General features: G+C 47.3%; 1 protein-coding gene across 1 annotated transcript in view; it reads left to right on the forward strand.

Annotated features, from left to right (window-relative positions):
* Positions 1-22657, forward strand: part of LOC309523304 (putative helicase senataxin) — a 74818-nt gene that overhangs the window by 13748 nt on the left and 38413 nt on the right. The window contains exons 6-7 of the mRNA XM_082207099.1: positions 7264-7451; positions 8893-8985. Of these exons, the coding sequence (XP_082063225.1) occupies positions 7264-7451; positions 8893-8985 (281 nt within the window). The remainder of the gene's footprint in view (positions 1-7263; positions 7452-8892; positions 8986-22657) is intronic.

Below are 22657 nucleotides of genomic sequence, written 5' to 3' on the forward strand. Positions count from 1 at the left end.
CCCTTGCTCTGGTCACTGGCGCTCCTTTCTGTGAATCTTCCGATTCACTGGAAAGACTCGGAGATCTCGGGTCGTCGTCATCGCTCATCTTTCCTTCGGACTCCTCCCCTTCACTCTCTGTTTCCTCCCTTGCCCTCGCCTCTGCTCCTGAACCCCTGACATCCATCCCCCCTCGAAGCCCCCTCCTTTCCCCCTCCCCTCCTTCAGGTGTGGGTGCTGGGTGCTCCATCGTCATGGGGACGAATGCCGGATACAGTTCGCTTCCTGTGGCGGGCATCCAGCTGAAGACTTCCGGTTCTTCCTCCCTGCGTTCGTCGACGACGGTCACCTCCTCTTCCATCTCTGTGCCGCCATGCTCGAACCCAAGATCCTCCCCGAACACGTCCACGTCAGTCTCTGCGTCGGTCGCTCCCGGGTCCGTCGCTCGAGCTGGATCCTCCAGCCACTTCCTGTGCCACTGCTCCTCTGGTCGATCATCCCACCAATACGAGGGTTCTGAGGCAGATCCCGAGGGTGACCCCTCCGGGGAACACGTTTCCAGTGTCGGTTCCTCGTCCGAGTCGAACCCCATGAACGTGCTGGCGGAAAGCGTGGGTGTGAAAAGCCAGTCTTCGAAAAACTCGGCTGGCATGGGCCTGTGCGGGAAGAGGGCATGAAACTCTTCTTTGAGCAGAGGTTCCTCCAAAGCGTAGCCTGGCACCCAGCTGTTGGCACTGGCTGGGGTGCCCTCTCTGGCGAGAAGGTATTCTACCCCCTCTTCCCCCCATCTAAAGTCCAAAATCTCTGTGACCTCGTTGAGGGGCTCTTCCTGCGGTACTCCCCCCTGCTCGGTCCCCCTCCGGAGCGGACTCGGTGCCGTTCCCGGTTCCTGAAATCTGTGAGGAGCCTTGTAGGGAGTGAGCACCGATCTGTGAAACACCGGATGCATCCTGGATCCCTCCGGAAGTGTCAGCCGGAAGGCCACCGGGTTGACCTGTGCCTCGACTTGGTAGGGCCCCAGTTGCTTATGCCCAAGCTTCTTCTTTGCCAACGATCTGGCCGGCACTGCGTGGGCTGCCAACCAGACCCAGTCTCCCACTTGGATCTCTTCGCCGACCCGCCTGTGTTTGTCCGCTTGCACCTTGTATGCATGCTTAGCTAGCTCCAGCTGCCGCCTGAGCTGATCGTGGACCTCCTGCAACTCCGACGCGAACGCGTCTGCTGCCTGTGGCTCCCCCTCCCCCATTCTTTCCAGTCCCGGGAAGGTTCTGGGGTGCCTTCCATTGTTGGCGAAGAACGGCGTCACCCCTGTGGACACGTGCTTCGTGTTGTTGTAGGCGAACTCGGCGAGTGGCAGGTAATCCACCCACGTTGCAGGTTGTTGGTTTGCATAACATCTCAGGTACTGCTGCATGATGGCATTGACTCGCTCCGCTTGGCCGTTGGTCTGCGGGTGTCTCGCCGACGCCAGGTTGATCTTGACGTTCAGGAAGCCCATCAGCTTCTGCCAGAAGTTCGAGATGAACTGTCGCCCCCGGTCGGACAGTATAGACCGCGGCAGACCGTGAACCTTGAACACGTGATCTATGAACAGTTTAGCGGTTTGTTCCGCCGTGGCCACCTTCGCACACGGAATGAAATGCGCCATCTTGGTGAACAAGTCCACCACCACGAGCACCGCTGTCTTGCCCCTCGAGCTGGGTAGATCCGTGACAAAGTCCAGGGCCACTCTCTCCCACGGTTCAAACGGGGTTTGCAGCGGTTCCAGCAGTCCGGCCGGCGGTCTGTGCACTGGTTTGGCCCTCTGGCAGGTGTCGCACCTCGCCACGTAGTCCGCGACTTCCCCTCGCATTCTGGGCCACCAGAAGTCTCTAGCGACTAATTCCATCGTCTTCTCCTTGCCAAAGTGCCCGGCAGTGGGCGCGCCGTGCAGCTGCTGCAGTACCTTGGCGCGAAGTTCGTCTCCCGGTACGTAGATGGCCCCTTTACGGATGAGCAATCCATCGCGCACCTGGAACTCATCGGTCGCCGCCGTGCCCCTGTGCACCTCTGCCATCTTTGCTTGCGCAAAGGAGTCATCCTGCAACGCGCGCCTTACCGCATCCAGGTCAACTGTTGCCGAAGCGCATGCCCACACTGTCAGTGCGAAGATGTGCATGGCCGCCGCTGGCGTCGCCTCCTCCAGATACTGCGGTTTACGGGATAGGGCATCCGCCATGACGTTGGTGTCTCCCGGGACATACTCTATGCGGAAGTCGAAGTTCGCAAAGAACTCAGCGCAACGTATCTGCCTCTGGTTCAGGAACTGCGCCGTGCGCCAGTGCTCCAGATTCTTGTGGTCCGTGCAGACCTGCACCGTGTGCTTGGCGCCGATCAGGAAGTGCCTCCACGCCTTGAATGCTGCATGAATGGCAAGCAACTCCCTGTCCCAGATGGTGTAGTTCTGTTCAGATTTGCTGAGCTTCCTGGAGTAAAACGCTCCCGGCCTCCAAGCCCCCTGCGGGTCTCGCTGCAACAGGACTGCTCCCACGGCTCTGTCTGAAGCGTCCGTCTCCACCCTCATCGGCCTGCTGGGGTTGACATGCAGCAGCTGCTCTTCCGACGCGAAGAGACGCTTGAGTGCCTGAAAGGACTGCTCCGCCTGTTCCGTCCAGATGAACTTCTTCTTCTTGGAGCTGAGCGTGTCTGTGATGGCCGCCGTTTGCATCGCAAACCCCCTGATAAACTTGCGATAGAAGTTCGCAAAGCCGACAAACCGCTGGACCTCCTTCCGGTTGCGCGGGCTTTTCCAATCCAACACCGCGCGAACCTTGGCGCTGTCCATGGCGAGCCCCTTGTCGGACAACTTGTAGCCCAGGAAATCCACCTCCGTCACGTCGAACTGGCACTTTTCCAGCTTGGCGTACAGCCTATGCTGCTGTAGCCTGCTCAGCACTTCCTTGACGTCTCTGTCGTGATCCTGTTGCGATTCAGAAAATATCAGGATGTCATCCAAGAAGCAGACACACGTCTTGTAGAGGAGCCCCGCTAACACGTGATGCATGAAAGCTTGAAAACAGTGGGAGCCATTTTGTAGTCCAAAAGGCATAACTCTGTATTCGTAGGTGCCTAGGGGCGTGAACATGTCTGTCTTCCACTCATCTCCTTCCCGCATGCGAATGAGGTTGTAAGCCCCTCGCAGGTCCAACTTGGTGAACGGCCCTTGCGCACCGTCGCGAGGAGGTCGTCGATCCTGGGCATGGGGAAGTCCGATGGCTTGGTCATGCTGTTCAAGGTCCGATAGTCCACTACGAGCCTTTTTTGGGGCGTGTCCTTCTTCTTAACAAAAAATACAGGACTGCCCCCCACGGCCTTGGACTCTCGGATGAAACCGCGCTCCAAATTATGATCTATGAACTCTTTGAGTTCCTGTAGTTCGTCCTCAGACATGGAATACAGCTTCCCTTTTGGCAGCGCCGCCCCTGGCAGGAGGTCAATCTTGCAGTCATATGGTCTGTGGGGGGGTATCTTGTCCGCCTCCTTCTCGCAGAAAACCTCTAAAAATCCTGCGTATTTGTGGGGGATTGCTTGCAGCGTCCCCAGCTGCAGCTGTGCCTCCTCCTCCTCTCCCTCCTGCCGGGGCAGAATGCAGTGTTCAGCGCAATATGATGAGCTGAAGACCAGCTGCCGCTGGTACCAAGCCAACGTCGGACTGTGCCTGTCCAGCCAACTCATGCCCAAGACAATAGGCGTGTCCGACAGTCTGGTGACATTAAAACTGATGACTTCCCTGTGATTTCCAAGCCGCATCACCATTGGTGGCGTTTGCTTCACCACCTGCCCCCCTAGCAGCTCCCTGCCATCCACTGTGACGACCTGCAGGGGCAGCGTGGCAGGCAGCAGCTGTATAGCGTGTTTATCGACAAAGTCCTGCCCTATAAAGTCCGCATTGCTTCCTGAGTCAACGGTGATTGGCACGTCTAGAGTGAGGCCATTGGGTAGCTGAAGCGATGCAGTGAGCTGCACTACTGGTTTGGGCAGGAGGGGGTCTGTGGGCTGCAAAATCTCTGGGGACTGCTTCACTGACTCGTCTGGCTGGGCCCCAGTGCCTCTGTCTCCAGCCAGACTCCGTCATTTCCCTGCTGTGAGTCTCCGTGCTGAGTAGCTGCAGTCACCGTTGCAGAGGCTGCATTGAGCTTGTGGATCCTCTGGGGACACTCTTTCGCCATGTGTTGAGGACTTTCGCAGATGTAACATTTCCGGTTCCCTCTAGGAGGCTTCGCTTTGACTGCTCCCGGCGCTAGGGCTCTGGTTGCTGACTGAGCCCTAGCACCGCCAACCTCCATAGGTTCTGCTCCCCCTCCTGGCGGAGGCGTGGATTGCGCACGCGCTGCTTCTCTGGGAACGAAGGAGAACCCTCTCACTGGTTCGCGCCCTCCACGCCCTTCGTCCCTGCTCCATGGACGTTCCTCCAGCCGCACCCCAACCGTCAGCGCCCTGTGAACGACCTCCTGCGTGGTCCGGGGTCTCTCCCCCCTCGCAATTTCGTCTTTAGCCGCTCCGCTCAAGCCTTCACAAAACAGGTCTCTGACTGGAGCTGAATCTCTGTCCCATTCCAGGGCACTGACCAGTGCAAAAAAGCGGGCATGATACTGCCTTACACTGGCCCTCCCCTGCTTCAGTCCGTGCACCTCTTTCCGGGCAAGATCCACGTCTATGCTTGATAAAAAGCACGCATCCATCGCTTTAAGGAAGGCATCCGCACTTTGGAGCGCCGGATCCTTATCTCTCCACAAATTGCGCAGCCATGCTTTAGCATCTCCATGCAAATGGGACATGATAAACCCCACCTTCTCTTGCTCATCTCTAAAGTCCTTGTCCAGCAGTTGCAGCGCACACTGTACATCTGCTCGGAAGTTGGGGTACTGTTGTAAATTCCCATCGAAGTGAGATACTAGACCGCCTGCTCTTCTCCCCAACCCAATTCCCTCCGGTTTGGGTGTCAGTTGCCCTTGCTTCGTAAGCATTTCCAACCTGACCTGGAGATCCTTGTAGGCGGCGGCTGCTTCCCCCTCTCTCTTCCTGGATGCGAGTACCTCGGCATTCAGTTGCCTCACTGCTTCTTGCAGATCCGCTATCTGCTGTTCGGCAGTCATCTTGTCTGCCGTTCGTGAGCTCGTGAGTAGGCACCAGTCTTCACCCCTTTCTACTAGGTTTTAGGTGCCAAGATTTTTTGGAGACAGAGCTTACTGTCAGAGCTGCTTCCAGATCCGAACTCACAGAGGATCACGCTAGCCAGCATTCACTGTATAAAAGTCTTTATTGATTTACAGTTTCCATTTTCAAGCTGTAGCGCGCAACTCTACGTCTTATAAGCTAGACCGGCGAAGCTCTGTCTGAGTCTCCGCCTCCTGTACACCAACTTAATACCCTAGCCTTACTCCACCTTTTCCTCCTGACCGTTCTTCTCTGGGTCCCTCTGCCCCCCATGGTCTCTTCCTTCCGGGACTCTTCTGACGCTGACCCCCCGGACCCTTCTGTCTCCTTGCGGCGGGCTTTAGGACCTGGCTCCCTTTCCGGGCTGCTTACTGTGCCGCCTTCCTGTGCATTTGAACTTGGCGCGTGCGCCCAACCTTCCACTTTCCGTTTGACCGTTTCTTCTCTCTCCGATGGAGGTGTGGCCACTCCTGACTCATGTCCTCCCCCCTGCGGCGAGCCGCCTGATCCCGATGCCTGGCGCCCTTCTCCCCCACTGCGCTCTGTTGGGGATGTTGGCCCCGATTTCCAACTGCTGCTCTCTGAACCCCCTTTTGTCCCTTCTTCCTGGGGTGTCCCCCTAAGCTCCCCCCTTGCTCTGGTCACTGGCGCTCCTTTCTGTGAATCTTCCGATTCACTGGAAAGACTCGGAGATCTCGGGTCGTCGTCATCGCTCATCTTTCCTTCGGACTCCTCCCCTTCACTCTCTGTTTCCTCCCTTGCCCTCGCCTCTGCTCCTGAACCCCTGACAGGATCAAATTATTTACACAATTCTGTGAGTTTCTGTGAAATCAGCCTGTGTGATTACCATGTTAGTATACAACATCCCTTTTGGTTAAAAAGAAATGTATATACCAAGTACTGTTTTCCTGGGAGACACTCCAATGGCTGGTAGGGCAGAGGCAAGAGTAGATAGGGCCAATGCTTTAAGAATGTATTTTTGTATATGTATATCAAGGGATATTCCCATAGCAGTAGTCTTTGAGAGACTTTTATGTTTCTCAAGCACCACCATTTCTCTTAGTTCTGATATGCTGCAAAGAGCATAAGGAGAGTGGAGAAGTTCCTGCACCCTCTTACGCTGCCATCTTTCCCACTTTCAAATAAATAAAAGATTGGGTTATTTTGTGGGTCTGTTTCCCAAGCCTCTTGGGTAGCCCAGAATAGTTCACTCATTCCTAATCTCTAGTTCAAATACAGGTGAAACTCGGAAAATTAGAATATCGTGGAAAAGTTCATTTATTTCAGTAATTCAACTTAAAAGGTGAAACTAATATATGAGATAGACTCATGACATGCAAAGCGAGATATGTCAAGCCTTGATTTGTTATAATTGTGATGATCATGGCGTACAGCTGACGAAATGATATGATAGCCATGTTCAAATATATAAAAGGATGTCACATAGAGGAGGGAGAAAGGTTGTTTTCTGGTGCTCCAGAGAAGCGGACACGGAGAAATGGATCCAAACTACAAGAAAGAAGATTCCACCTAAACATTAGGAAGAACTTCCTGACAGTAAGAGCTGTTTGACAGTGGAATTTGCTGCCAAGGAGTGTGGTGGAGTCTCCTTCTTTGGAGGTCTTTAAGCAGAGGCTTGACAACCATATGTCAGGAGTGCTCTGATGGTGTTTCCTGCTTGGCAGGGGGTTGGACTCGATGGCCCTTGTGGTCTCTTCCAACTCTATCATTCTATGAAAACCCCAAATTAACAATCTCAGAAAATTAGAATATTAAATGAAATCAGCAAAACAAGGATTGCAAATAGAGCAATATTGGACCTCTGAGACATGAGACCGAGCAATACAGAAGAGCTGAAGGCTGCTATTGAAGCATCCTGGTCTTCCATAACACCTCAGCAGTGCCACAGGCTGATAGCATCCATTCCACGTCGCATTGAGGCAGTAATTGATGCAAAAGGGGCCCAGACCAAGTACTGAGTACATATGCATGCTTCTACTTCTCATCTCTTGTTCTTTAATTGTTGCTGCCTGTGCTTAACCCATTCCCTGAAAGTTTCACTCCTCCTCCCCTCCCTTGCTTTGGCAGAAAGCTGAGGATTACGGCTACAGGCAGTCTCTGATGGGCCGACTCTGCAGACACCTGAATGGGCAAATCCAAGAAAAACACAGTGACAGGCTTCCAGTCCTGTGCTTGAGGACTCAGTACAGGATGCACCCAGAGATCTGCCTCTTCCCTTCCAATTACATCTACGACCATGCCCTGAAAACTGACCGGTGTGTAGCCATCTTACTATTTTTTTTACCTTGCCTCAAGGCAACAGGCATTTCATGAAAAGGTGACCTAAGTGTGGACATCGGTTCCATATTACCCTGGAATTTTGGCTGGTGGTCAGGGATGGTGGGGGTTGTATTCCAGCAACACCTGGAGGGTCCTGCTTTAGCTCATCATATCTGGTGTGTTTGTGTGAATGAATGCACTTGCTCTGACACTACAGTGGTGCCCCGCAAGACGAATGCCTCGCAAGACGGAAAACCCGCTAGACGAAAGGGTTTTCCGTTTTGGAGGTGCTTCACAAAACGAATTTCCTATGGGTTTGCTTCGCAAGACGAAAATGTCTTGCGAGTTCCTGCGGGGGTTTTTTCCTTTCCCCCCCTTTTTCCCAAGCCGCTAAGCCGCTTATCAGCTGATCCTAAGCCGCTAAGCCGCTTAACAGCTGATCCGCTAAGCCGCTTATCAGCTGATCCGCTAAGCCGCTTATCAGCTGATCCGCTAAGCCCACTAAACCGCTAATAGCGCTAATCCGCTAAGCCGCTAATGGGCTTGCTTCGCAAGACGAAAAAACCGCAAGACGAAGAGACTCGCGGAACGGATTCTTTTCGTCTTGCGAGGCACCACTGTACTGGTGAGTACTTAGTTGAATGAAAATTCTGTGCATGATCATAGGCCTCAAACCTGACTCTTTCCAGCAACCTAATTTGATACTTTTATTTTTTTCTTCCATTCTAACCACTTTCTTGTTTTTTCTTTTTTAATATACTGTATATTTAAAATGATGGTGTTAAATTCCATCCATGTACAATTTTTAATGAACATTCCCTAATAGTTGCTGACAGAAATTTATATGGTGCTTTTGTCCATAAATTGTTCTGTTTAACCTCTTCAGTGTTTATATCCCAATTTAATTCCCACCAGCTTTTTAGATTTTGTTCGGGGCAAAATTGATTCTCAATAAGTGTTTTGTATAAAAGGGAAATGCTATCTCTTATTACCATATTTTCATATTCTGTTAGTTTACTTGTAGCTTCATTTTTAATCTGTGTATTTGTAAGAAATGATCTCGGCTGATATCCTAACAGCCATGAAATTTGATTATTTTCTAAACGTACTTGCATTTCTGCTATTGTAAGAGGTTGTATAAGCCTCTGGATTTTTCTGTATAAGCCTCTGGATTTTTTGCCCTTCCACTGCTATTCACTGAATATGTTTGTCATGCTGTTTGAATATTCCCCTTCATGTAGAAAACGATGACATCAGGGAGAACAGTTTCTGTCATCCCCCACACCACCTCCCTGACATGCTAGTTTTCTCTATGTGGGGAACATCATGTGAATGATTATGTTACGGATAGTGTTTCCTCCTGCAGTGAAGAATTGAGCAAATAGACCTCAGCACACTGCTTTTTAAAAGCTATTATGATTTCTCATTGCATTATAGATGGACAGAAGAGAGCCGATTCTCTTTGGAATGGCCCTTCCTACCGTACCTCCTCTTTGATGTTTTGGATGGCCAGGAAGAACAGGAGAGCAAGTAAGTTTTTCATTTATTTGCTTTGTGAATTTGTAGTCGCACTTTTCAAAGTGGCTAGCAGGAGTAAAATAAAGAAACAAAATTTAAAATCCCACATAAAGCCAACACTGTTTTTTATTAATTACATTTGTTAGCTGCTTTTTACACAAACAAATCTCAAAACAACTTAACAGATAAAAACAATGAAAACTTAAAACACAATGTGTAATTTCATACACTTCTATCATGTCGCCTGTTTTCTAAAGTAAAAAGTCCCAAATGCTCCCACCTTTCCTCATAGGGGAGTCACTCCATCTCCCTCATCATTTGGGCTGCCCTTTTCCTGAACCTTTTCCTTTTTGAGGAGGCAACCAAAACTCTACATAGTTGTTGGGTTGAAATAACCGACAGACGAGTAGCAAGTGTCATGTGGGAGGCATCTCTCGAGCAAGCCTCGAGGAGTCCCTTTTATTGAATATTACAGCAATTGCCACGTATGTGCTTATTGCTGATTGGTTAACACAAATACAAAGCAAAGGTTACATATAGGCATTAATCACCAATAGATTAAAGGCTGGGAAAGGGAACACAGAACTAGACAGGCATGAAACCTCCTTATTAAACTATTAACTAGTGATTGAGTATCAAGACTTAAACTATTACTAATGATGGATATTGCATGACATGAAAGAACATAACAATCGCGTTCCATAGATGTGGTCAACAATGCGTTAAGAACAGGTCAGGGTACTGAACTCAATGTGAACTGATCAGAACATTCTCAGACTCATGTGCAGAGGCAAAAACTTCCCAGCATCTCCCCCTTTTTTTTCTTACTTGCGAGGTGTTACTATATAATTTCTGGGTGAATAGGACAAAAATACTTCGGGATATGTGGTATGCCAGCGCATGCCCGAAATAAGTCCGCCCACCGATGCTGTTATGTGATTTCAGGGTGAATGGGACAAAAATACTTCGGGATACGTGGTTTGCCAGCGCATGCCCGAAATAAGTCTGCCCACATCTCCCCTAATGTTTACTGTTGGTGCTGCCATTTCGCAAAGTAGGCAGCAATGATTTTGTTGGGTGGCTGAGGAGGAGAAAAACACTGAAACCAAAGGCGTATGAGACCAGGAATGCATTGGATGAAGCAACATAGCAAAATTAATATACATATTATGATAATAACATATTGAAAAAGATTACGAAGCCAATTCAGATTTGGCAACCAGCCAGTGAGCCACTGGGTGAACGAATCCCAGAGGCCAGAAAATCCAACGTCCTGTTTAATGTGATGTGTAAGATTTTACATATGAGAGATTTGCTTTTGAATGGCTTTAGAATTATCAGTAATAGTAAAGCAATACATGTCATCCACTTGTTCACAGCCATAATGATGAAGCATGAGCAAATAATCGATACCACGATTTTATAAAAGTCCATTATGTAGTTCACTCTGTTCTTTATTCAAAAGGTGAAGAGCTTGGTTGGCTTCCAGCCCACGGGGATTAACACCAGGGCTGGGGTGGCCAATCTGATTAGAGCATTGAGGGCATTGTTGGATAATTGCATGCGCCGCTTCCAACGGAATTTGGAACTGGCAGCTAAGGGCTTTTGCATTCTGATGATGGAAAGCATGACTTTCAATGGGGGAAACAGGCAAAGCCCTAAGCAAAGAATCTGCTTTTGCATTGCCATCAGTGAGAAAGCCTGGGAAGGGTTGGTGAGAACGAATGTGCACCACAAATAGTGGGTGGGAGCGATTAGAAAGAAGCAATTGTAAGGATAGGAAAAGGCTCAATAAATTGTCATCCAATAAGGGACTTACATAGCTGCCCTGTAAACGAGTTATGACATTTGCAACATAAAGACTGTCCACTACCAAATTAATTGGCTGTGAGGAGAAATGATGCAGAGCTTTAACGGCAGCTGCCAACTCAGAACACTGAGCAGACTTTTGTGGGAGAGTGTAGAGGCTGTGCCATTCCTCATTTTGTTGCCAAGCAACCACCCCCCTTGAGGGGGCTCCGTCAGTAAAAACAGTAGGGGCATCCAAAGGGACAGGAGATAATATGGAAGAGAAAGATAGGGAAAATTGTCTACTCATTTGCAGGCGAGGGTCGGCTGGGATATGGCAATCCAGCAGGCCGACAAAATCAGCTAAAGCACACTGCAAATCCATGCTAGTGGAAAGAACAGTCTCCCATTGCTCCAGGGGCATGGGCACAATAATTTGGCGACAATCGGTGCCAAAAAGGCTTTTGCATCGACGGCGTCCCTTGCTGATGAGCTGAGCAAGGAGATCCACTAAAGGAGTCATCGTATTCTTTGGTGTATGATGTAAATACAGCCATTCAATTATATGAACTTTCGATGGGCCTAACTGAATAAGGGGCGCAAAAGGTTGGACAGAATCTGTCATGATGACAACATTGGACAAGACATTAAGAATTGCTCGATCAACCCAGTGGAGACGCATAATTTCCTTTAACTGGGCAACAGTCTTCTGTTGAGAGGAGGTCAAGGTGATTTGCTCACCAGGAGATTGATGGCCTTTTAAGGCTGAAAAAAGCGGCCGTAAAACTTCAAGAGGGATTTTAAAATAAGGTCTTATCCAATTGATGTTGCCCAGCAATTGCTGCAGCTGGACATATTTCATTGTTTTTGGAACATGAAGTTCAGGGACTATAGGAATAGAATAGCTAGCTATCATTTTGTGTCCCAAATAATGAAAGGGAGAAGATTCCTGAACCTTTTCTGGAGCAATTTTCAAACCATAAAGTGACAAACAGGCTATCATATCATGCTTCCATTGAGGGGGAAGGCGGGGCCCACTAATAAGCACGTCACCCATGTAATGATAAATTGAGAGGTGTGGCTATTGCAAATGAAAAGGCTGAAGGGCTTGATTCACATAATATTGGCACATGGTAGGGGAATTCAACATTCCTTGTGGTAGGACTTTCCATTGATACCGTTCCGTGGGCTGGCTGTTATTTAACACAGGAACAGTGAAAGCAAAGAATTTACAATCCTTCTCCTGTAGGGGAATGGAGAAGAAACAATCTTGCAAATCTATTATAGCCAATTGATAAGAATGTGGGATAACATTTGGATTAGGCAGACCACACTGCAAAGGCCCCATGGGTTCAAGGATTTCATTAATTTTCCTTAAATCCTGGAGAAATCTCCATTTCCCACTCTTCTTTTTTATGACGAAGATGGGGGTATTATAGGGGCTAACTGAGGACTCAATATGGTCTGCCGATAATTGTTGATTCACCAATTCTTTTAAAGCAAGTAGCTTTCCCCCCGTTATGGGCCATTGTTCTACCCATACCGGAGTGGTTGATTTCCAGTTGAGGGGGAGTGCAAGCTTACTCATCAAATTGAATGGTAGCTTGTAATTGTTGTAGTAAGTCTCTGCCCCACAGATTGAGGTGGATTTTCAGCACACAGGGCTGGATATATGCAATGGTTTCAGAGCTATCAGACAGAGAAACAGGCAACCACTGTACACTTTTGGAAGAGTTTTGAGGTCCACCTACACCCCAAACTGCAGAGGCAGACTCAAGGGGCCACGTGGGGTCCCAGCAACTACTGGAAATTACAGAAATGTCCGCGCCTGTGTCAATCAAGCCTTCCAGAACCTTGCCATTTACTTTGTACTTACAAAGAAGTTTCTGATGACCAATCCACTGGATTACAGCTAACAGCTGTGGGGGGAAAGGAGAGAGCTCGTGCAAATTACTATCCATAATAGAAGCAGTATGGTGAGAAGGGAGCACCACCAAATGCGCCCAGGACTCACCCTTCTTTAACTGCATGGGCATATGGCTCCAAAGTTGAACCATGATTGTGCCCACATAGTCAGGATCCAGAACTCCTGGAATAACCTGGATTCCTTCTTTGGCCGCCGAAAATTTGGGTAAAATTAAGCCTGCGACTTTTGGCAGTAGAGGGCCCGCCAACTGGGTGGACATAAGCACAATTTCACCAGGTAAAACAGTGTCTTTGGTCTCTTGATTGATCAAATCAATAGCAAATTCAGAGGGTGTATTTTTAGAAAAAATTTCAGCAGCGGAAACTAAAGGCGGAAAGCTCTCTATTTGTCCTGGCCCGAGAGTGGGGCCGAAATGGAGTTTCCTGGACTCCTGCATTGATTAGCCTAATGATAGCCTTTCCCGCATTTCGGGCATTTTTTGGAAGGTTTAGCCTTATTGGCATCACCATTCCTGTTTGCCCCCCCGCCAGGGGCTCTGCATTTTTTAGCAAAATGACCTGGGCGTTTGCAATTGAAGCAATTGCCCGTGGGCTTATTGCCAGCCTGGATTGCACCGGCAAGCAAAGACAACATCTGCACAGGCTTGAATCATATCGGCCAGGTCATATTTAGGGCGATGTATGATCGACTGCAACGCTTTCTTGCAATCGGTGTTTGCATTTTCAAAAGCCAATTTTTTCATCAATTCATTTTGAGCTGTAGTGTTATCAATCTGCCTAGTGACTAATTCTTTCAATCTATCTATAAACTGATGGTAGGGCTCCGAATGCTGTTGCTTAATATTAACAAAGGAGCTCAGCGGTTGCCCTGAGACAGGGACTTTCTGAAAGGCGCGTTGTACACAGGTCGCGGTGCAACTGAAATGTAAAGGTGTCAGCGTCGGCTGGGCTGTTATATTATCATACTGACCAGCGCCATAAAGTTGATTGGCTGAATGCTGTGGATCAGCCAGGGTGTGCTGGTCCCGGGGGTAAGGTACCGTGAGTGTAGCAGAGTCCACACGAAGAGGGGCGAGGTCCGATGCAGAGAGCCGGGCGGGGAACAGGAACGCTGGAACAGAAGGCTGAGCAGGTAACAGGAACGCCGGATGGTCGGGAACAGGAGGCCGAGCAGGGAACAGGAGTACTGGATAGTCAGGAACAGGAAGCCGAGCAGGGGACAGGCGTACCGGATAGTCAGGAACAGGAGGCCGAGCAGGGATCAAGAACACAGGAAGGTCCGTAGCCAACAACGACGTTGCTCCCGCAACCTGGGGCCGGCCTGACTGGGCTTTTATCCTCTTCCAAGGTCAGGGGCGGTCCCGACCCCCAGGAGCCCCGCCTCCTCTGGCCTTAAGGCGAGCACTCCTCCTGGGGGCAACCAGTTCCCTTCGCCTCTCTGCCCTAAGCCTCTGCAGATCAGGAGAGGCCGAAGGGTTACTGGGCCCTGGAGGAGGCTCACCTGTGGCCACTGAGTCATCAAGCCCCTCTGGGGCCAGAAGGACTTCACCTGGGGCCAGCTCCTGATGCACTGCCACAGGTGCAGGCTCCTCAGCATCTAGGCCTTGCCCCAGTTCAGCCGGCCCTGGAGGCGGGGACTCCTGTGCAGGCTGGGATTCCTCTGTTTCATCCTCCGAATCGGAATCCCAGGCCATCACACCATCCCCCCTCCCAGGCCCCCCCCTCAACCGAGGGTCCGGACCCGGCTTGCCGGGGTACGTCGCATGGAACTCTCGGAGGCAGGCAGGTGCGTGGACGTTGGCCGCTGGTTCCCAGGAACGGTCCTCCGGTCCGTACCCCTTCCAGTCAATGAGATACTGCAGCCTTCCCCTGCGGTATCGGGAGTCCAGGATGCGTTCCACCTCGTACTCAGGCTCTCCCCGAACCAACACTGGCTGCGGTCGGGGACGGTTCGGGTGGAACTCGTCGGGTGGGGCCACCGGACTCAAAAGGGACCTGTGGAAGACCGGGTGAAACTTCAGGGTTGCGGGTAACCGGAGACGGAATGCCACAGGAGAGACTTGGTCTACGATAGGGAACGGGCCGGTGAAGCGGGCGTCCAACTTCCGCGAAGGTCGAGAGGGGTGGAGATGGCGAGTGGAGAGCCAAACCAGGTCACCGACGCGAAGTTCCGGCCCCACCTGGCGGTGGCGGTCGGCCTGGGCTTTGTACGCTTCCTTGGCCTGGTGCAGTTGCTCCACCAAAAGCTGTTGCTGGGACTGGAGCTCTTGAAGCCACTCCGTCACCGCCGGGACCGCGGATGCCGGCAGCACCTCTGGAAACAGCCGTGGATGATAACCATAACTGGCCTGGAACGGGGTTTGCTGGGTGGACGCATTCACCGCGTTGTTATAGGCGAACTCCGCCAACGGAATCCCAGGCCATCACACCATCCCCCCTCCACAGGGCTGATGCGCTATGTTTAAATTCACTTTCAAAAACTACATACTGAGCCGGGGATAAAAGCATGCGCATCAGATCTTTCCAGTCTTGAGGTAGCATTATATAACCATTTGCTATTCCCTCCAGCATCCCTGTCACATAAGAGGATTTTAGACCAGAATCAGTAATGGCTTTCCTTAATTCTCTCATTACAGAATAAGGAAGCGCCTCGTACAATACCTGCTGTTGAGCAGTTCCTGGGTTTGTATAGGTGATAGGGAAAGCAGATGGCATTTCACCAGCCCATTCAGACTCTTCCTCTAAGGACAGGAGCCCTTTCTGCCTAGCCAGAGAAAGCGCAGCGCGCACAGCTCCTGTAGAGCACGCAGGGGCTGTGGCAGGCGAAAGAGGGATGAGGGGGAGGATGTGGGTTGAGACGGTTGAGACGTAGGGAGGGGTTGGCAGGGTTGCGAAGGAGGCAAAAGCTTTGGGTAAGGTGGGGGATTGTCTGCAATGGCTAGAAGGGCAGGGGCCGAAGGAGATGCCTGAGGTCCTAATTTAGCAACGGCATCTGCACATTTCTGCCAAGTGAGCAGACAATGAATCGGAGCCCTCGGTTCTGCAAAGAGGGTTTTTCCGATCTCTTGCCAAGTCTTTATCCTCAAAGAACCTGTTTCAGGATACCAGGGGCACTGGCAAGCAATCTCACATAACAATCTTTCAATTTCTTTTAAAGAAATATGAGCACCCGCCACCCGCTCTCTAACGAGATGGAGCAACTTCTTGGCACACTCCTTTTGGAATTTAGTCAATCCCCCCCCCCCATACTCACGAAGTAGCGCGCTGAGACTTTTCCAGTCGAGTGAAGTACAGGGGCTGGCTGCGTAAGGGATCTGGCAATCACGTCGGGGTCACCAGATGTTGGGTTGAAATAAGCGACAGACGAATGGCAAGGTGTCATATGGGAGGCATCTCCCGAGCAAGTCTCGGAGAGTCCCTTTTATTGAATCTTACAGCATTTGCCACATATGTGCTTATTGCTGATTGGTTAACACAAGTACAAAGCAAAGTTTACATTAATCACCAATAGATTAAAGGTTGGGAAAGGGAGCAAAGAACTAGACAGGCATGAAACCTCCTAATTAAATTATAACTAGTGATTGATTATCAAGACTTAAACTATTACTAATGATTGATCATAACATGAAAGAATATAATAATCGCGTTCCGTAGATGTGGTCAACTATGCATTAAGAACAGGTCAGAGTATAATGTTTTCATGAACTCAATATGAACTGAACATTCTAGGGAGATGAGGGAATGTCTTGGTATTTATTATTTTTTTTTATAATAATTTTTATTACATTTTTTCCAAATTACAGATAAAACAGAGAAAAGAAAGAACATAAAAAGTAGAAAGAAAGAAAAAACAGAAAATCACAACTATTTCAACAACTTATTTCAGATTTCTATCGGACTTCCCCGCATCTCCCACATAGTGCATTCTTGACAATAAAGTTATCAGCAAATTATAACCTTGTTTCATGTGTTTCTTTGTACTTTCAATTGCGGTTTAAGTTTAAATCTCTTATTTTCCATTTACTCTAAAAATATAACATATTGTCATTTTTACCCATTTAAACTTTGATTCTTTCATAAATATTATCCAATTTCATATATAATCCACTTTCGTTGCTGGGGCTAACATTCCAAGTCATACGGCATCTTAAGATTCATATAACTTATAATACTTTTGCAAATAGTCTTTAAATTTTTTCCAATCCTCCTCCATTGCTTCTTCTCCCAAATCTCGGATCCTTGCAGTCATCTCGGCTAGTTCCATGTAGTTCATCAATTGCGTCTGCCAGTCCTCCAGTGTGGGCAAATCTTGAGTCTTCCAATGCTTAGCAATAAGGATTCTTGCTGCTGTAGTAGCATACATGAAAAAAGTTCTATCCTTCTTTAACACCTTCTGGCCGACAATGCCCAGAAGAAAGGCCTCCGGTTTCTTGGGGAAGGTGTACTTAAACACCTTTTTTAACTCGTTATAAATCATTTCCCAGAAGGCCTTCAATCTTGGACAAGTCCACCAAAGGTGAAAGAATGTCCCCTCAGCTTCCTTACACTTCCAACATTTATTATCGGACAAATGGTATATCTTAGCCAGCTTGACCGGGGTCATGTACCACCTGTATACCATTTTCATAATATTTTCTTTCAGAGCATTACATGCAGTAAACTTCATACCGGTGGTCCATAACCTCTCCCAGTCTTCAGACATGATATTATAACCAATGTCCTGAGCCCATTTTATCATGGCTGATTTAACTGTCTCATCCTGAGTGTTCCATTTAAGCAGCAAGTTATACATTCTCGATAGTAACTTGTTCTTTGGTTCTAACAACTCTGTCTCAAGTTTCGATTTTTCCACCTGGAATCCTGTTTTTTTTGTCTAGCTTAAAGACCTCATTAATTTGGGCATAATGTAGCCAATTTTGCACCTTACCTTTTAGTTTTTCAAAGCTCTGCAACCTCCAATTACCTCCAATGTTTTCTATTATTTCCCAATATTTCGGCCAGCAGGCCTCCATATTGGGTTTTTTCCGAGCTTTGGCCTCTATTGGTGATATCCACCTCGGAGTTTTGCTTTCCAATAAGTCTTTGTATTTTTTCCAGACCATAAATATTGCTTTTCTGACAATATGGTTTTTAAACATTCCGTGTGTTTTTCCCTTGTCATACCACAAATACGCATGCCAACCTAGCGAATTATTAAAGCCTTCCAGATCTAGGACATCAGTGTTTTCTAACAGAATCCAATCTTTCATCCAGCAGAAGGCCGCAGCTTCATAATATAACCTTAAGTCTGGCAGGGCAAACCCCCCTCTCTCCTTTGCATCAGTTAGTATTTTAAACTTTATTCGGGGCTTTTTGCCCTGCCAGACAAATTTAGAGATGTCCTTCTGCCACTTTCCAAAACATTCCACTCTGTCCACAATCTGCAAGGCTTGAAACAAAAACAACATTTTTGGCAAAACGTTCATTTTTATAGCTGCAATTCGGCCTAACAAGGATAATTTCAATCTTGACCAAATTTCTAGATCTCTTTTAACTTCTGACCAACATTTCTCATAATTATCTTTAAATAAATTCAAGTTCTTGGAAGAAAGATTGACCCCCAGGTATTTCACTTTTTTAACAATATTTAGTTCTGTTTCCTTCTGAAACCCCTCTGTTTCAGTAGCTGTCAAGTTTTTCCCTAACACCTTAGTTTTTTGTTTGTTCAGCTTAAAACCCGCCACCCGACCAAATTTCTGAATCAATTCCAAAACTCTTTTTGTACTAGATTCTGGCTCCTGTAATGTTAAAACCAAGTCATCTGCAAATGCTTTCAGTTTATATTGTTTCGCTCCGACCCGTATTCCTTGTACCTGCCGATCCTTCCTTATCATGTTCAGCAAAACCTCCAGGACTGAAATAAACAATAAAGGGGAAAGGGGGCACCCCTGACGTGTTCCTTTTTCAATATGAAGTTCTTCTGTCACCACATTGTTCACTATCAACTTAGCTTTTTGTTCTGAATAGATTGCTTCTATTCCATTCTCAAACCCCCTTCCCACTCCCATCCCTTCCAAGTTTTTCTTCATAAATTTCCAAGAAATGTTGTCAAAGGCCTTCTCCGCATCAATAAAAATTAACACTGCTTTAGTGTTAATATTTGTTTGTAAAAGTTCCAGAATATCGATAATATTCCTAGTGTTATCAAACAAATGTCTACCTGGGAGAAAGCCAGCTTGGTCCTTGTGAATTACTTCATTTAATACTTTTTTAAATCTATTAGCCAAAATATCTGCAAATATTTTGTAATCCACATTTAGGAGTGAGATGGGACGGTAGTTCTTAAGTTGAGTCTTTTCAGTTTCCACTTTAGGTATCAGTGTGATGAATGCTTCTTTCCACGTATCTGGTGCCCTCCCTCCCCCCATAATCTGGTTGCAAACCTCCATTAATGGTTGTATCAAGTAGTCTTTTAACATCCTGTAGTATTTGGAGGTAAGTCCGTCAGGGCCTGGAGATTTGCCTAGCTGCATATTCTGAATGGCATCCTCGATTTCCTGTTGTGTTATTTTACAATTCAAGATTGATCTCTTCTCTTGAGATAGTTCTGGTAGGCCATTGTCTTTCAAGAATTGTTCTATCTCAGTTACTTCCTCGGACCCTTGTGTATACAGTTTTTTAAAATATTTCTGGAAGCACTTTCTAATTTCTCCCAGTTTCTGAATATTTTTCCCTTCAACTTCTAGGTTGGTAACATAATTTAATTTTTGTCTCTTTTTCAACTGCCAAGCTAGCAGTTTCCCACATTTATTCGCAGATTCAAAAGATCTTTGTTTCATTTGTTTGATTTTCCATTCCACTTCTTGGTTGATCAATTTCGTATATTGTGACTGGTGGAATTTAATTTCTCTTAAAGTCTCTTTTGATTTTGGATTCAATCTTAATTTTTTCTCTCCATCTCTTATCTTCTCTAGTATCTTATCCTTTTTCCCATTCCAGAATTTTTTCTTAATCGTATTCTGTTGTATCAGAAACCCTCTCATAACAGCTTTACTTGCATCCCAGATTATTCTTTTTTCCACCGAGGTGTTCAAGTTAATTTCAAAATAGTCCTTTAAAGCTTTTTGGGCCTTCTTTACGATCTCTTGATCTCTTAGCAGGTTGTCATTCATTTTCCATCTGAAGGAATCGGCAGTAGTAAATCTCATTTCCATTTTCAGAGCGTTGTGGTCGGAGCAAGTCTTTGGGCAGATTTCTACTCTTGTAGTCTTAGGTGCCAGCCCTCTAGTTGTCCAAATTTGGTCGATTCTTGTCCATGACAGGTGGGCCTCAGAAAAGAAAGTTCCTTCTTTACCTAGGGGGTTTCTCGTCCTCCATAGATCAATCAAATCCATATTGTCAGTTAGTTCGAAGAAAGTTTTTGGTAGTCTTCCATCCTTGGTCAGGTTCTGGTTCTGTGACTTATCCATAAGAGTAGAGACGACCCCATTCATGTCTCCCATCATAATGATGTTAGAATAGTCCAGATAGTCCAGTAATGTCTCATGTAGCTTCTTGTAGAATTCTGATTTCCCCTCATTTGGTGCGTAGATTCCTAATATCAAAACTTTTTCTCCTTGGGTTTGTATTTCAATTGCCAGGATTCTTCCTTGTTCATCTTTAAACAAAAATTTTGGTGATAAATTCTCCTTTGCGTAGATCACCACGCCTCTCTTTTTGACTCTGTCTGATGAAATAAATTCTTGGCCTAATCTTTTGTTTATTAGCACTTTCCTATGAAGCCTGGTCACGTGAGTTTCTTGCAGACAGATTATGTCCAAATGTTCTTTCTTCAAAATATGGAAAATCCTTTTGCGTTTTTCCGGGGAATTTGCGCCATTAATATTCCAACTATACAGCTGTAGAGACATCCTGTATCAATCTGTTGTTGTTCTTTATGGGGCGTCTTCTTTTTTATCCAAATCCGAGGGTGCTGGCTCTTTTCCAGACTCTGGTGGAGGCCAAAGGGCTGCTACTCCCTTCTGCAGGTCTTCCCCGTGATCGTGTAGAAACTTCTGGCTATCCTCTTTCGTTTTGATTTTAATCTTCTTTCCTTTGTAATTGAATGATAGGCCTTGTGGAAACTCCCACCTGTAAGGTATTCTGCTACTTCTCAGAAGTCCAGCTAGATCAGTGTAGTTGGATCTGAGGTCCAGTAATTGTTTAGGAATATCCTTGTAAATTTCTGCTCTTCTGTCCTGGATCTCAAGTGCTTTATTGAAGTGTAGGTCAAGTAGTTTGTCTCTCTCCTGTTTGGTCCTTAAGATGATCAGACAATCTCTGGGCCTGTCCTTCCTGGCAATTCTTCCCAGTCTAAATGCAGTTGTTATTTTAAAGTCTGTGTCTTCCTTTATACCCCAGAATTTAGAGAATTCTGTTGTCAAAAAGCCGGTCAAATCCTCTTTCTCAATCTCTGGGATGGAGCGTAATCTTAAATTATTTTCCCTGTTTCTCAGTTCCACCATAGACAGATAGGCCTGCTGGTCACTGATATGTTTATGTAGTGGCCTTACCTCTCCTTTCAATTCATCCACTTTCTGAATTGCCTGATCAGCTTTTTCGTTTGCAGCCTCGGCCAATTTCCGACTCTCGGATGTGGCGTCTTTTAGATTCCCAATTTCTTGTGAGTGCTTAGCCACTTGTTCAGATAGTTTAGTGATTGAAGATGTGGCTAAGTCAATTTTTGCTGTTTGGTCATCAACCTTCTTATTCAAAATTGCAAATTGTTGTAGCATTTCCTCTAGAAGAGTGCCAGATCCCCCTGCTGCCATATCCTCAGTTGTTGGCTGTTCAGCTTCCTTAGATGGAGCTGTTGTTGAGGGTACAGCTCCCTGTAAAACAGCAGGGACTGAAGATCTACGAGCCTGAGAAATCAGAGTTGTTTGTACAAATTGGCCTTTCCCTGCTTTCGACGCAGCTCTTGTTTTTGGAGGGCCACTCATTCCACACCTGTCTTTGGATTCAAGGTCAAGCTGTCAAATGTTCCATGGGAAAGACAGGCCTCAAAGTAGATAACCAAACCACAGAGAGTCAAAACAAAGTTGGTTCTCAGGAATTTGTAAATCCCAAACTCCACTAGAGGGAGTATTGTTACAGTTCAGGAAAGAAGGAACAAAGTTTTGGTCGCCATTAAAGTTCCTGCAGTTGAATAAGTTAACAATAGTCTTTAAAGAAAACTTTTTTCCACTGGCAGAGCCCTTTCAATGTTGCCACAATAGTCTATCTGAAGGTGCAAGATACAGTTGTTTAATTGTATCCTCCAATGATGCCTCTATGTATCCGTTTCAACTTTGTATATGTATCCGCAAAACAACCCTTTTCCCCCTGCAAGCCCGGGACTGGGTTTTTTAAAGTTTTTAAAGTCCACAAAAGGAGAAGGTCTCCAAGTAAAATCAACACAATAGCAGAAAGAAAAAAGAAGGCTTGCCTTTCCCTTCAGTTGCTAGCTCCGCCAGACGCATGATACTTCCCGTTTTAAAATCCCTTTCTATTGCTTCCAGCTTGTCAGTTCCTTTGCCTTTGATCACTAAACACTACCGGGAGACGGACTTCCTTTTTCTCGTCTCCCGCTTTCAGCCAAATTTTCAATTTACAGTCCCGAATTAATACTCTTCTTACTCACGAGTAGATGATTTAGAGTCCAATACTTAAGGAAGAAAGGTCGGCGCTCATCAGCAACAGCCGCGCGGCTTCACTCCCGCAGAAAGAGCGATGAATCCACAGCACCGCTTCCCCTCCGCGCTTCCGGAGCCCCTTACGGGGTCCCTTCTTCGTTTTGGGGGTCGCTCTGGGTGCCCGCCGGATCCCACGGCCACGAGCTCACTCTGCTCGTGGTTTATCTTAATGGGTCGTCGCTTTGCCGCAGCGAACGACCCTTTCCTGCGGAGCCCCTCTTCGCAGCGCAAAGAGGACCGCCATTACTTGTTTCGCGCCGCCTCCGGAAGTCGGAATG

Source organism: Podarcis vaucheri (genome assembly GCF_965113315.1).
Source record: "Podarcis vaucheri genome assembly, chromosome: W".
Lineage (NCBI taxonomy): Eukaryota > Metazoa > Chordata > Lepidosauria > Squamata > Lacertidae > Podarcis > Podarcis vaucheri.